The sequence below is a fragment of the Cherax quadricarinatus genome, unplaced genomic scaffold (assembly GCF_038502225.1).
Source record: "Cherax quadricarinatus isolate ZL_2023a unplaced genomic scaffold, ASM3850222v1 Contig3084, whole genome shotgun sequence".
In the NCBI taxonomy this organism is placed as follows: domain Eukaryota; kingdom Metazoa; phylum Arthropoda; class Malacostraca; order Decapoda; family Parastacidae; genus Cherax; species Cherax quadricarinatus.
In genome coordinates this window covers 36,163-49,331 of record NW_027198110.1, presented here as the reverse complement: position 1 = coordinate 49,331, position 13,169 = coordinate 36,163, and the positions used below count along the sequence as shown (strand labels likewise).

The 13,169-nt window shown below is 39.0% G+C and overlaps 1 protein-coding gene across 1 annotated transcript; it reads left to right on the top strand.

Annotated features, from left to right (window-relative positions):
- Positions 1 to 2,654: 2,654 nt before the first annotated feature.
- Positions 2,655 to 9,411, top strand: LOC138851968 (zinc finger protein 268-like). The gene is made up of 2 exons (XM_070081554.1): positions 2,655 to 2,963; positions 3,686 to 9,411. Exon 2 carries the CDS (start codon positions 4,200 to 4,202, stop codon positions 6,192 to 6,194), a length of 1,995 nt encoding a protein of 664 aa, XP_069937655.1. The 5' UTR covers positions 2,655 to 2,963; positions 3,686 to 4,199; the 3' UTR covers positions 6,195 to 9,411.
- Positions 9,412 to 13,169: the final 3,758 nt, after the last annotated feature.

The window sequence follows — 13,169 nt, the reverse complement described above, 5'->3', positions numbered from 1 at the left end:
TTAAAAGGAAAAGAATGGAAGTAACCCCAGAGAAGGCTTTGCTACCTAAAGTCTTTATGAAGGCGGATTCCCCTTCCAATCACTAATTCGTCACTCTTTCCTCCTCCCTATCTTCCAGAAGCCAGCATTAGCCTTCAATAAAGGTATGTTATACAGTGGACCCCCGAGTTTTGTGATTAATTCATTTCAGAGAGCCTGCCGAAAGTCGAAATTGCCGAATGGTGAAACTATTTTCCCCATGAGAAATAATGGAAATAAAATTAATCCATTCCAGACACCCAAAAAATATTAAAATAAAATATATTTTTTTTCAAATTTATAAAGATTTACATACTGAAAACAATGAGAAATCAAATACATGCATATAAAAAATAATAATAATATTACACTTACCTTTACTGAAGACTTCTGTGTGGATGGAAGATGGGAGGAGGGGATAGGAGGAAGGTGTACACTATTGTTTGGAAGGAGAATCTCATTCCATTAGGACTTCAGGTATGAAGTCCTTATCTGGGGTTACTTCCCTTCTTTGTTTTTTAAAGACACTGGCGGTGGGAACAACTTGAGAGCCACTGGAACCCTGTCGCACAAAATATTTGTTCTGAGAGCTCTGTTTCTGGTGTTTCTTTAAGATTTGTCTGAAGTGAGACACAACACTGTCATTGTACATGTTGCCAATATAGCCTGCAACAGCTTTGTTAGGGTGAAGTTCATCCATAAATGTTTGCACTCTCATATTTTTCAATGATTTCCTTCTTGAATTCGATCGTGTTCCTCACTTGCTTTACCAAAGGGCTTGCACTAGCTTTCCTTGGGCCCATGGTGACTTATTTAGCAGTTGCAATAACAAAAAACAGTGGATTATTATGTATGAACCCGTGAGGTGATGGTCACGTGTTGGTAAACAATGGCACACTGAGCGTGAATGGTGTGGGAGACTGGCTTTGTGTGCACGGTGACGAGTGGACGGGTACCAGAGGGTCACCGAATCACAAGTCTAATCATGAACCACAAGGTCAAATTTTGCCGAAAAAACTTGCTGAACGTTGGATTTCACGAAAGTCGATGCCACCGAAACTCGAGGGTCCACTGTACTTATATACAGTGGACCCTTGGGTAACACTGGCATCGGCTAATGCGAAAATTGGGTAGCGGCAAAATATTGGCTCGGCTAATGCCTAAGAACTCGGTTTAGGGCATTAGTCCTGAACGTGTCCGTATGGCCTGAGCAGGCCCGACCAATCCATGACTCAGTGTACAGCCAGTGAGCAATTGCTTACAAGCCAGTGAGGATGATTTCATGCATACATGCAGTATATTTAGTATTATTCCATTGTTTTTAGTGCTTGTAACTGCTAAATAAGCCACCTTGAGCCCAAAGAAAGCTTCTAGTGCCAGCCCCATGATAAAGAAATAAAGAAACGCAATAAAATTCAAGAAAAAACTCATAGCAAAGTACCAAAGTGGAGGAGGAAGAGAGAGGGGAGAATGTGCCTTCTGCAGTGATTCAGTGATTCTACGATATGCACGATACTAAAGCAGCAGGTGTCAATAAAGGCTTTAGTGCCAGCCAGCGATAAAGTGTATAATTAACTGTGTAGCAAGTAAGTTAAGTGAGTAAGCAACAGAAAGTGACACGAGAGTAACTCTCCAATGTTGTTGGATGTGTGTATATCCGCTGAACATATGCCGGCCTGCAACCTTCCACCGCCCTAAACATCTGCAAGCATCTCCTCCATCAAACTAACTAATTAAACTAATATCTCCAAGGTAAGTGTAAATATGAAAGTGTAAGTATAAAAGTAAATATAAGTGTAAATATAAAAGGACCCCAATGGAAATAAGTCACTCTGACTTGGGTTATCCTAGGTACTTTACACATATGCTGCTATGTATGATAATCTATGTAACTTTATTTGTGTATACCTAAATAAACTTATAAAATAAAATGTGAAAGTTTTTTATTTATATATTAAAATGTAAATATTTCTTATTTATAAATTATATACATATATTGTTGGTGTGAATAGCGGTGGTGGGTTTTGCTGCCGTCTCCTCCACCACTAATATGTACGGCTTCTCTCAGTGACCCTTATAAACCCAACAACAACACCACCACCACTTACTCCTCACATACATTATGACATATTTTATTCATTCTAGAGTATATATCATGTTTCTATGTTGTTAATATTGTTTATTTTGTCTTATTAGATGAATTGATAGATAAATAAGCTGTGGAGATGATATTAGCATCATATTGAAGCATAATAAACTCGCCTTCCTCTTGGCTCGTTCCTGTTTTCCATACACGAACAAGAGTCAATAAAGGTAAGTGTGATGTTTTGTGTTCATTTATCCATTTTATTAGTGCTTTATATTTATTTGTCATTGTTTTCTGTATGTATATCTCTATTTAATCTTTAAAAAAATATTTTTTGTTAATATTTTTGGATATCTGAAATGGATTAATTGGGTTTCCATTATTTCTTATGGGGAAAATTAAATCAGCTAAGGTCAAAATTGGTTAAAGGCAAGCTCTCTGGAATGGATTAATGCTGTTACCTGAGGGTCCACTGTAATTAGTTTAAAAAAACTATTTTTTTTTGTGAATATTTTTGTCTGGAACGAATTAATTATATTTCCATTAATTCTTATGGGAAATATTATTTTGGTTTTTTGCCATTTTTTTTTTTTAGGCTGAGCTTCTGGAACGGATTAAAGCTGATAACCGAGGGTCCACTGTACATGGTCACAATTTTTTTTCTCCTTATGCACTGTATGCTGAAGGGTTTGTTTTATGTGGTGCACACTTACTGCCTTGACCCATTCTCTCATATCTAGGCCCAAATTTACTGCTGACAGCTTATCTGAGTGAGCTGAGCTCATCACATAGAATTAGGATATGGACCCTGGCTTCAAAGCTGTACAACTACAGCATGGACCCTCAAAGGGTTAAAAATGTAAATGTGACAGTTTTCTTTTGTACATCATGTGATAATAAAAAAATTGTTTTCTTTTCAGTATATTGTGTTAGTACTTGATAGATAGATAGGTAAGCTTATTTCTTTGTAAAGGTTACAATGTGTAATTACAATTTTGTTTTGCTAAGTACAAAGAGAACCTCTATCATGCCGGGACATTTTGGGCAAACTAATCCTAATACATAGTACTAATTAAAACAAGACAAGATAATAAGTACATAGTAACTGTACTTAAAACTAGACAAGAAGTAGTGGTTAACTGTTTTACAATTTTATTTAAACTTAATATAAATGTGAGGTAGTAAGGTGGAGTAAGGTTATGTAAAATTATCTTGAAATTGCAAAAAATTATCTAATGAAATTTTTCATGAATTGGTGGAATATTTCACAAAGTGTTTTGTGGAACACTACCAGGCTATATAAGAAGTAATGGTTCAGTAATATTTCATGAATTGGTGGAATATTGTACTAAACTCTCTCATGTTTCTATTTCAGAAGTGTTTTGTGGAACACTACCAGGCTGTGTCTTCCCAGACACTATATCTTCAGTAGTTCAAGAAGTACCAGTGTTAAGTGTCAACAACAACTGATATTACAGAAGTGTTTTGTGGAACACTACCAGGCTGTATCTTCCCAGACACTATATCTTCAGTAGTTCAAGTACCAGTGTTAAGTGTCTTCAACAACAACTGATATTGCAGAAGTGTTTTGTGGAACACTACCAGGCTGTATCTTCCCAGACAATATATCTTTTTTACTATGAGAAGGGCAACACTTGTGATTCTTATGAATTGTATGGCAATTCATCAATAAATACAATTTAGTAATGCTGTAGTTAAAATTTAAAAAAAATCTGTTTTTAAACACAAGAGCAAATAATAAAAATATTCTTTTGTATTTATACAGTGTTTTAGTACATATAGAGTGTTGTAATACATTTGTACAGTGTTGTAGAACAGTGTAATAGTACATGTATACAGTGTTTTAGTGTATATATATACAGTGTTGTAGTATGTATATTAGTCTTCTAACACACACAAAAAAATCATAGTAGTCTTTAAAGATGAAAATAAACATTATTAGTGCTCATTGGTAGAAAAAGTTTACCAAAAAGACTAAATCTTGAAATACACTTGAGAGTACATAAGAAAGATTATCTATACCAATGTTGAATGACTAAAATATTTTAAAATGAAGTAACTTCTTCTGAAAAATATGCAGAAACATAAACCATTTCATTGTTCAGAGTGTCAGAAATGTTTTACTGTAAAAAGCAGTCTTGTGACACATATGCGAATACATACAGGACATAAACCATTTCAGTGTTCAGAATGTCTGAAATGTTTTATTGAAAAAGGCAGTCTTGTGAAACATACACGTGTACATACAGGACATAAACCATTTCATTGTTCAGAGTGTCAGAAATGTTTTACTGAAAAAGGCAGTCTTGTGACACATATGCGAATACATACAGGACATAAACCATTTCAGTGTTCAGAGTGTCAGAAATGTTTTACTGAAAAAGGCAGTCTTGTGACACATATGCGAATACATACAGGACATAAACCATTTCAGTGTTCAGAATGTCTGAAATGTTTTATTGTAAAAAGCAATCTTGTGACACATATGCGAGTACATACAGGACATAAACCATTTCATTGTTCAGAGTGTCAGAAATGTTTTACTGTAAAAAGCAGTCTTGTGACACATATGCGAATACATACAGGACATAAACCATTTCAGTGTTCAGAATGTCTGAAATGTTTTATTGTAAAAAGCAGTCTTGTGAAACATACACGTGTACATACAGGACATAAACCATTTCAGTGTTCAGAGTGTCAGAAATGTTTTACTGAAAAACGCAGTCTTGTGACACATATGCGAATACATACAGGACATAAACCATTTCAGTGTTCAGAGTGTCAGAAATGTTTTACTGAAAAACGCAGTCTTGTGACACATATGCGAATACATACAGGACATAAACCATTTCAGTGTTCAGAATGTCTGAAATGTTTTATTGTAAAAAGCAATCTTGTGACACATATGCGAGTACATACAGGACATAAACCATTTCATTGTTCAGAGTGTCAGAAATGTTTTACTGTAAAAAGCAGTCTTGTGACACATATGCGAATACATACAGGACATAAACCATTTCAGTGTTCAGAATGTCTGAAATGTTTTACTGTAAAAGACCAGCTTGTGTCACATATACGAATACATACAGGAGATAAACCATTTCAGTGTTTAGAATGTCTGAAATGTTTTACTGTAAAAGGCAGCCTTGTGAAACACACACAAGTACATACAGGAGATAAACCATTTCAGTGTTCTGAATGTCTGAAATGTTTTACTGTAAAAGACAAGCTTGTGTCACATATGCGAATACATACAAGAGATAAGCCGTTTCAGTGTTCAGAGTGTCTCAGATGTTTTAGTCGAAAACACAGTCTTGTGAGACATATGCGAGCACATACAGGAGATAAACCATTTCAATGTTCAGAATGTCTGAAATGTTTTACTCAAAAAAGCCATCTTCTGACACATGTGCGAACACATGCAGCAGTTAAACCTTTTCAGTGTTCCGAATGTCTGAAATGTTTTACTCAGAAAGGCTATCTTGTGTCACATATGAGATTACATACAGGAGATAAACCATTTCAGTGTTCAGAATGTCTGAAATGTTTTACTCAGAAAGGCTATCTTGTGTCACATATGAGATTACATACAGGAGATAAACCATTTCAGTGTTTAGAATGTCTGAAATGTTTTACTGTAAAAGGCCATCTTGTGTCACACATGCGAATACATACAGGAGATAAACCATTTCAGTGTTCAGAGTGTCTCAGATGTTTTAGTCGAAAAAACAGTCTTGTGAGACATATGCGAGTACATACAGGAGATAAACCATTTCAGTGTTCAGAATGTCTGAAATGTTTTACTCAAAAAAGCCATCTTCTGACACATGTGCAAACACATGCAGCAGTTAAACCTTTTCAGTGTTCAGAATGTCTGAAATGTTATACTCTAAAAAGCACTCTTGTGATACATATGCGAATACATACAGGAGATAAACCATTTCAGTGTTCAGAATGTCTGAAATGTTTTACTCAAAAAAGCCATCTTGTGTCACACATGCAAATACATACAAGAGATGCAGTGGAACCTCAGAACTCGAGCCTAAACCTTTCAGGGTCTGTGCCATAGTTCTATGGCTTTGAAGCCAGGACCCTTCAAAGGAGGTTCCTTGATGCTGGTGAGGGGCTCTTGATCTAGGGAATTGGATTTGTGCTCTGGTTCCCTGAATGCCTTCCATCCCCCCACATGTGCTGCATAATCCTATGGGTTTAGTGCTCCCCCATGATAATTTGAAGCCAGGGTCCAAACCATAGAACTCCGCCAAAATTCTAGCGGTCTTAAATTTAGCACGAGAAGGCTGGTAGGCATGCAAATATGAGAAAGGGTCTGTGTGGTCAATGTGCACAGTATACAGAAAATCTAGGCGCCCACATGGCATTGTGGGAATGCTGCCTCAGTGTGCTTTGTTTACCATGCCTCCTGGCAAGGCAGCTCTCACTCCAAGGCAAATTGGGGCTTTCCTCTTCCTAACTGATAGTTCTAACACTGATAGAAGTGGATCTAAAGAGGAATCCTATGGTTTTGATCAATTTGTGACCCAAAGCAATGCTCAAGATATTGAAAATAGTGCCGAAAATCTTGACGACCCTCAACCTTCCACCTTGGGTGTTGGTGTGTCTCAGTCACGTTCATCTGTACCTTATTGCAAGAGAAAACTAATGTTTTTTGCATGGCCAGGCCTTGGGCATGAGTAATGGTGATGATAGTGATTTGGACTTTGAATTTATTGCTCTTGATGACCATTCGAGTAATGCTAGTAATGAATCATATTCACCAGTGAAGCGTCAGTATATTTGCCACCGCATGTGTTTGGGTAGTGTACCATATGCAATTCCAAAGGGACGGGGTACATCCTGTAGTACATCCCATGGCCCTAAACCTGGAATAGACAGTGAAAGTGAGGATGGTGTGGCTACACTTGGTATTGATAGACCGCAGGCATCAGTAGGTGGTGGTAATGGTGATGGTGGTGCCATGGGCTCACAGCATGATGCACCAGCCCAGACTGAGACCCACACAGCTGACTCATTAGATCCAGGACAAAGTGGAGTGTCAACAACCCTCACACAACAACCACAACTACAACCACAACCAGCTTATCATATCCATTATCCACCAGCAAACTGAATCTGGGATTGGCAGCAAAATCCCACTTTTGTACCCAATCCCCATCAGTTTGATGACACTGCAAATGAACTGGAATTCTTTGAACTATTCTTCAACAAGCACTTGATGGAAATATAGTCAAGGAAAGTAACAAGTACAGTGGACCCCTGTCTTTCGGCATTTTAGTTTAATATGTTTATTATGCACCCCATACCCATCCTGTGGGTGGTAGTCAAAAGATTACAGAGGTACATAATTGGTCCAGGGACTGGACTCCAAAGTTTTGATAGCTGAGCAAGTTACAGAGGTAATGAACTTTCGGCAGCTGTGACTTTTGTGAAATCTGACTTTCTGCAATTTTTTCGGCAAAATATAGCCTCGTGGTTCGTGATTGGCCTTGTGATTCAGTGACTGTCTGGTATGTGTCCAAGTAAGCGGCATCCCAGCATCAGCACACACACAAAGCCAGTCTCCCACACCATTCACACTCGGTGTGCCATTGTTTATCAGTGAGTGGCCATCACCCCATTGGTTTATACAATACATTTCGTAATAATCGATTGTTTTTTGTGCTTCTTGCAACTGCTAAATAAGCCACCATGGGCCAAAAGAAAGCTCCTAGTGCCAGGCCTTTGGTTAAGAAGGAAAGAAACGTGATAAAATTCAAGAAAAAAACTCATAGCCAAGTACCAAAGTGGAAGACAGAGAGAGAGGGGAGAATGTGCCTTCTTCAGTGTTTTAGTGATTCTATGATATGTACAATACTAAAGCAGCAGGTATTAATAAAGGTTATTGCACCACTCAGTAATAAAGTGTAGCATTAACGGTGTAGCAAGTATGTTAAGCATTTAAGCGATAGAAAAATGACATAAAAGTAACTCTCCAATGTTATTGGAGGAGTATAGAGCCACTGAACATATGCTGCCCTTTTATCTTCCACCACCCTAAACCTCTGCCAGCATCTCCTCCATCAAACTAATTAAACTAACATCTCCTCCAAGGTAAGTGTAAATATTTCTTATTTATAAATTACATACATTGTTTTAGTGTGGTTGGTGTTGGTGGCTTCAACTAGCACCTCCACTACCACTAATATGTATGGCTTCTCTCAGTGGCACTTATAAACCCAACACCACCACCACCACTTACTCCTCACATATGTGACATATTTTATTCATTGTAGAGTATGTATCACATTTCTGTGTTATTAATATTCTTTATTAGATGAATTGTGATAGATAAATAAGCCGTAGAGATGATATTAGCATCATATTGAAGCATAATAACTCGGCTCCCTCTCTCCCCTCTCCTACCTGTCTGCTATGCACCAACAAGAGTCTCCAGTAAAGGTAAGTGTGATGTTAAATGTTCATTTATCCATTTTATTAGTGCTTTATCTTCATTTGCCATTACTTTCTGTATGTAAATCTATATTTTATCTTTAAAAAAAATATTTTTTGTTAATACTTTTGGGTGTCTGAAATGGATTAATTGGATTTCCATTATTTCTTATGGGGAAAATGGTTTTGCCAATTGTGAATTTTGCCATTCAGCAGACTCTCTGGAATGGATTAATCATAAAACTTGGGAGTCCACTGTATTTTGAGTACACCATGGCAAATACAATCATATCACCACAATCAAGGCTACACTGATGGAAAGAGACAACTGTAGTTGAAATGTATTTGTTTTTTGCAACAATAATGCTTATATCTCATATCTATAAGCATAATATAAAATCATATGAGTCTACAGATCGGCTAATTTCTACCCCGGCCTTCAGTGAAATCATCCCAGTGAACAGATTTATCTTACTGTTATGTATGTTGCACTTCTCTGACAAAACCAGGCCTGACAAGAGTGATAGGTTATGCAAGATTAGAAATGTTTTTATGCATCTGAAAAAAAATTTCAACATGTACTTTTATCCATTCAAGATTCTTGTAATTGATGAGTCTTAGATTTTGTTCAAAGGCAGATTGCCGTTCAAGCAGTATAGTATATTATGCAAGATGAAACACTTTGGTATAAAGCTGTTTGTGCTGACTGTGAGAGTGGCCTGGTATTGGACATAATTGTATACATGGGAAGTAAAACATTGAAAGATACCAGGATGTTATTGGGTATCTCAGTGTCGTGTGGGGTTTGTTAGGAGATACGAGGGTTGAAGGTAAACACCTTGTTGGCATTGTTGTGATAGAAACACAGGCCTTATCTCTAGGCTTTATTGAACATAGAATCTTCATAGTACTTCTGCAACAACAAAATATAATGACTAGTACATCTAATAACGGCTTCTACAGGGATGGTGATGTCTTGAATATGTCAAGAGAAAAGTTATAACTACAGGCCACATATTTAAACTCACCATGTAATCTGCATCACTGATAAATGGATAAAGTAGGAGAGAATCACACACCATGTGTTGGTGCCCATGACACACACCAAACTGTTGTTGTTGTTAAGGGCCCCGAGAGGTGGTGCAGTATTATCCTGCTGCTGCTCCCCACAGGACCAGTATCACTACAATCTCCCCCTTCTAAAATATCAGAGACAGTAATCTCCCAAACTGTTAGGTGGGCGACGTACACGTCCCGACCTTCGTAGCCCTTGAGCCTCTTCACCAGGTTCGATATTTTCCAGCGGGGTTTGATTAACTGCTGGAGCAGAATCCTCTATTTCCATAGGGGTAGTCTCAAGGGGCTTTCCAGGAGAAAACGAAGCATCTTTCACATCTATTGGTGTATCTTGAGATTCCACACTAATAGGGATTTCAACTGGGGCTAAATGTCTTGTAGATACTGTAGTCTCTTCACCATTTTGGTAGCGAATGTGGGCGTAATGTGGATTAGCTTGCAGGAGCTCTACCTCTTCCACTAAAGGATCCGTCTTGTTCATCCTACGGTGACTCTTCAGGAGAACGGGTCCAGGATGACATAACCAAGTGGGCACGGAGGCTCCCGTAGAGGAACGACGTGAATAGTTGAGGAGTCTTTCATGAGGGGTTGCATTAGTAGCTGTGCACAGCAATGATCTAATAGAGTGAAGAGCATCAGGTAGGACAGTTTGCCAGTGTTGAACAGGTAGATTGCGCGACTTCAATGTCATTGTAACTGCCTTCCATATAGTACCATTGAACCGCTCCACTTGACCATTGCCTTGAGGGTTGTAGCTTGTTGTTCTGCTGCAGGCAATACCTTTGCTAGCCAAAAACTCCTGAAGTTCGTTACTCATGAACGAGGATCCCCTGTCTGAATGGATATAAGCTGGCATACCAAAAATAGAGAACAACTGTGAAAGACAACTAATAACAGTTGAAGCAGTCATATTTGCACAGGGGAATACAAAGGGAAACCTTGAATATTCATCTACTATGTTAAGGAAATACCTATTCTGATTTGTGCTTGGTAGAGGTCCTTTGAAATCTATATTCAGTCTCTCGAAAGGCTGGGTGGATTTTATGAGATGAGTCTTCTCTGGCTGATGAAAGTTTGGCTTGCACTCTGCACATACTCTGCATGCTCTGATCACTTGTCGCACATCTTCCACTGAGTAGGGCATGTTCTTTGATTTGACAAAATGGTACAGGCGTGTAACTCCTGGGTGACACAAAGCCTTGTGGAGAGCTGAGAGTGATTGCAAATCATGACATGCTGCTCCACAGTGGGACCTAGAGAATGCATCAGGTGAGATGTTCTCTTGACCCGGTCGGTACAGAATATCAAAGTCATAACACGATAGTTCCATCCTCCAGCGTAATATCTTGTCATTCTTTATCCTACTTTTGTGCTTCTTGTCGAACATATACATCACGGACCGTTGGTCAGTCCTTATGGTGAAATGTCTACCAGTTAAATAATGCCTCCAGTGGCGAACTGCTTCTATGATGGCCTGGGCTTCCTTTTCTACAGCAGCATAACATTTCTCTGATCCTTGAAAAGTTCTCGAAAAGAAGGCTACTGGTCGTCCTGCCTGAGATAAGACTGCAGCAATGGCAATGTCAGATGCATCCGTTTCCACTTCGAATGGTAGGGACTCATCAATGGCTTGAACTACTGAGTTTTCAATGTCCTGTTTGAGAGTATGGAAAGCGGCTTCTGCTTCCTTTGTCACAGGAAATGTGGTAGCACTCAATGGGCGGACTTTACTTGAATAGTTGTAGATCCATTGTGAGTAATAAGCAAAGAGACCAAGAGTTCTTCGGAGTGACTTTTTGTCTTGAGGCATTGGAAGTTCCCGTAGAGGTCGTAGTCGTTCAGGGTCTGGGAATATTGAACCTCCTTCCACTACATAACCAAGGATGCTAAGCCTTTTAGTTGAAAAAGTGCACTTTTCCTCATTGTAACTGATATTTTTCTTCTTGGCGGCTTCCAAAAACTTATCAAGGTTTGCATCATGTTCCTCCTGGGTCTTGCCACAAATGGTAACATTATCTAAATACGCGTAAGTTCCCATGAGTTGCTCTTCCTGAATGAGTGAATCCATAATTCGTTGGAAGCAGGCTACCCCATTGGTGACTCCAAAAGGGACTCTGGTAAACTGATACAGGCCATCACTAGCCTGAAACGCTGTGTATGGTTTATCTTCATTCCTTATAGGGACTTGATGATAGGCACTCTGTAGATCAATTGTGCTAAACACATAGTACTGAGCAATTTTGTTCACTGTATCATCAATTCGAGGTAGAGGGTACCCATCAAGAAGTGTAAATTTGTTGATTGTCTCAGAGTAATCGATAGCCAGTCTCCGTTTCCTATAACCATCTTTAACAACAACAACCTGTGCACGCCAAGGGGAATCACTCGGTTCTATAATACCCTCCTTCAGCAGCCTCTGAGTTTCTTTCTCAATGAACATCCGATCCTCATAAGAATAGCGGCGTGACTTAGCTGATATAGGATGGCAATCCGCGGTAAGATTTGCAAACAGCTTTGGTGGGTCTACCCTTAAAGTGCTAAGTCCACAGACAACAAGAGGAGGCAGTTCACCTCCATATGTTAAGGTGACACTACCATGCAGCTTCTGAAAGTCCTGACCAAGGATAACATCAGAGCACAGTTGTGGCAGAATAGCTAAATGTACATCTTGATAATCCTTTCCATTAACTCTGAGATTTACCTTACAAAACCCTAAGGTCTGAATAGAGAGAGATGTTGATGCCATGGAAACGGTACCTGATGAGTGATGTACAGTCAAGGAGTGGCGTTTAACTAAGTCAAGGTTGATGAAACTCTCTGAGCTGCCACTATCAATAAGACCATCTACTTCTGTTCCTTTGATGAATACTTTCACAACTGCCTTTGACAGTGAATTTGGAGTAGCCGCAGAAGTCACTGTTGCTAGAGTCGCATGATCACTGGAATGTGTGGAGGCACTAGCTCTTGTTGATGCATTAGCACGACATACTTTAGCAAAGTGACCTTTCTTGTGGCATTTATGGCACATTGCTTCACGAGCAGGACACTTTGGACGTGGATGTCTTGAAAAACCACAAAAGAAACACACCGTACCTGCTGCTGCTGTCACTGAGGCAGGTTCCACAGTAACTTCATTGCAAGAGTCTTGGTCAGGAATTGCAGCACTTACCACTCGAGAAGGCTGAGTGGTACTGTATACTTCAGAATTCTTCTGGGCTGAATCTAGAGCTCTTGCCTGGTCAAAGGCAGCGGCTAAGTCGAGAGTTTTATTCTCCAATAAACGCTGCCTTATTATTGGTGATTGCAGGCCACTGATAAAAGCATCCCTGATGGACTCTTCACAATACTGAGCAGCTGTCACTGCTTGGAAGTGACAGTCCTTACCTAAAATTTTCAGTGCTTGAAAGTATTCCTCTAAGGACTCATCAATCTGCTGGCGGCGAGTTGCAAGGCGATAGCGTGCAAAGATTTCATTTGTAGGTTTAATATACTGAGACTTGAGGGTTTTGATAGCATCTTC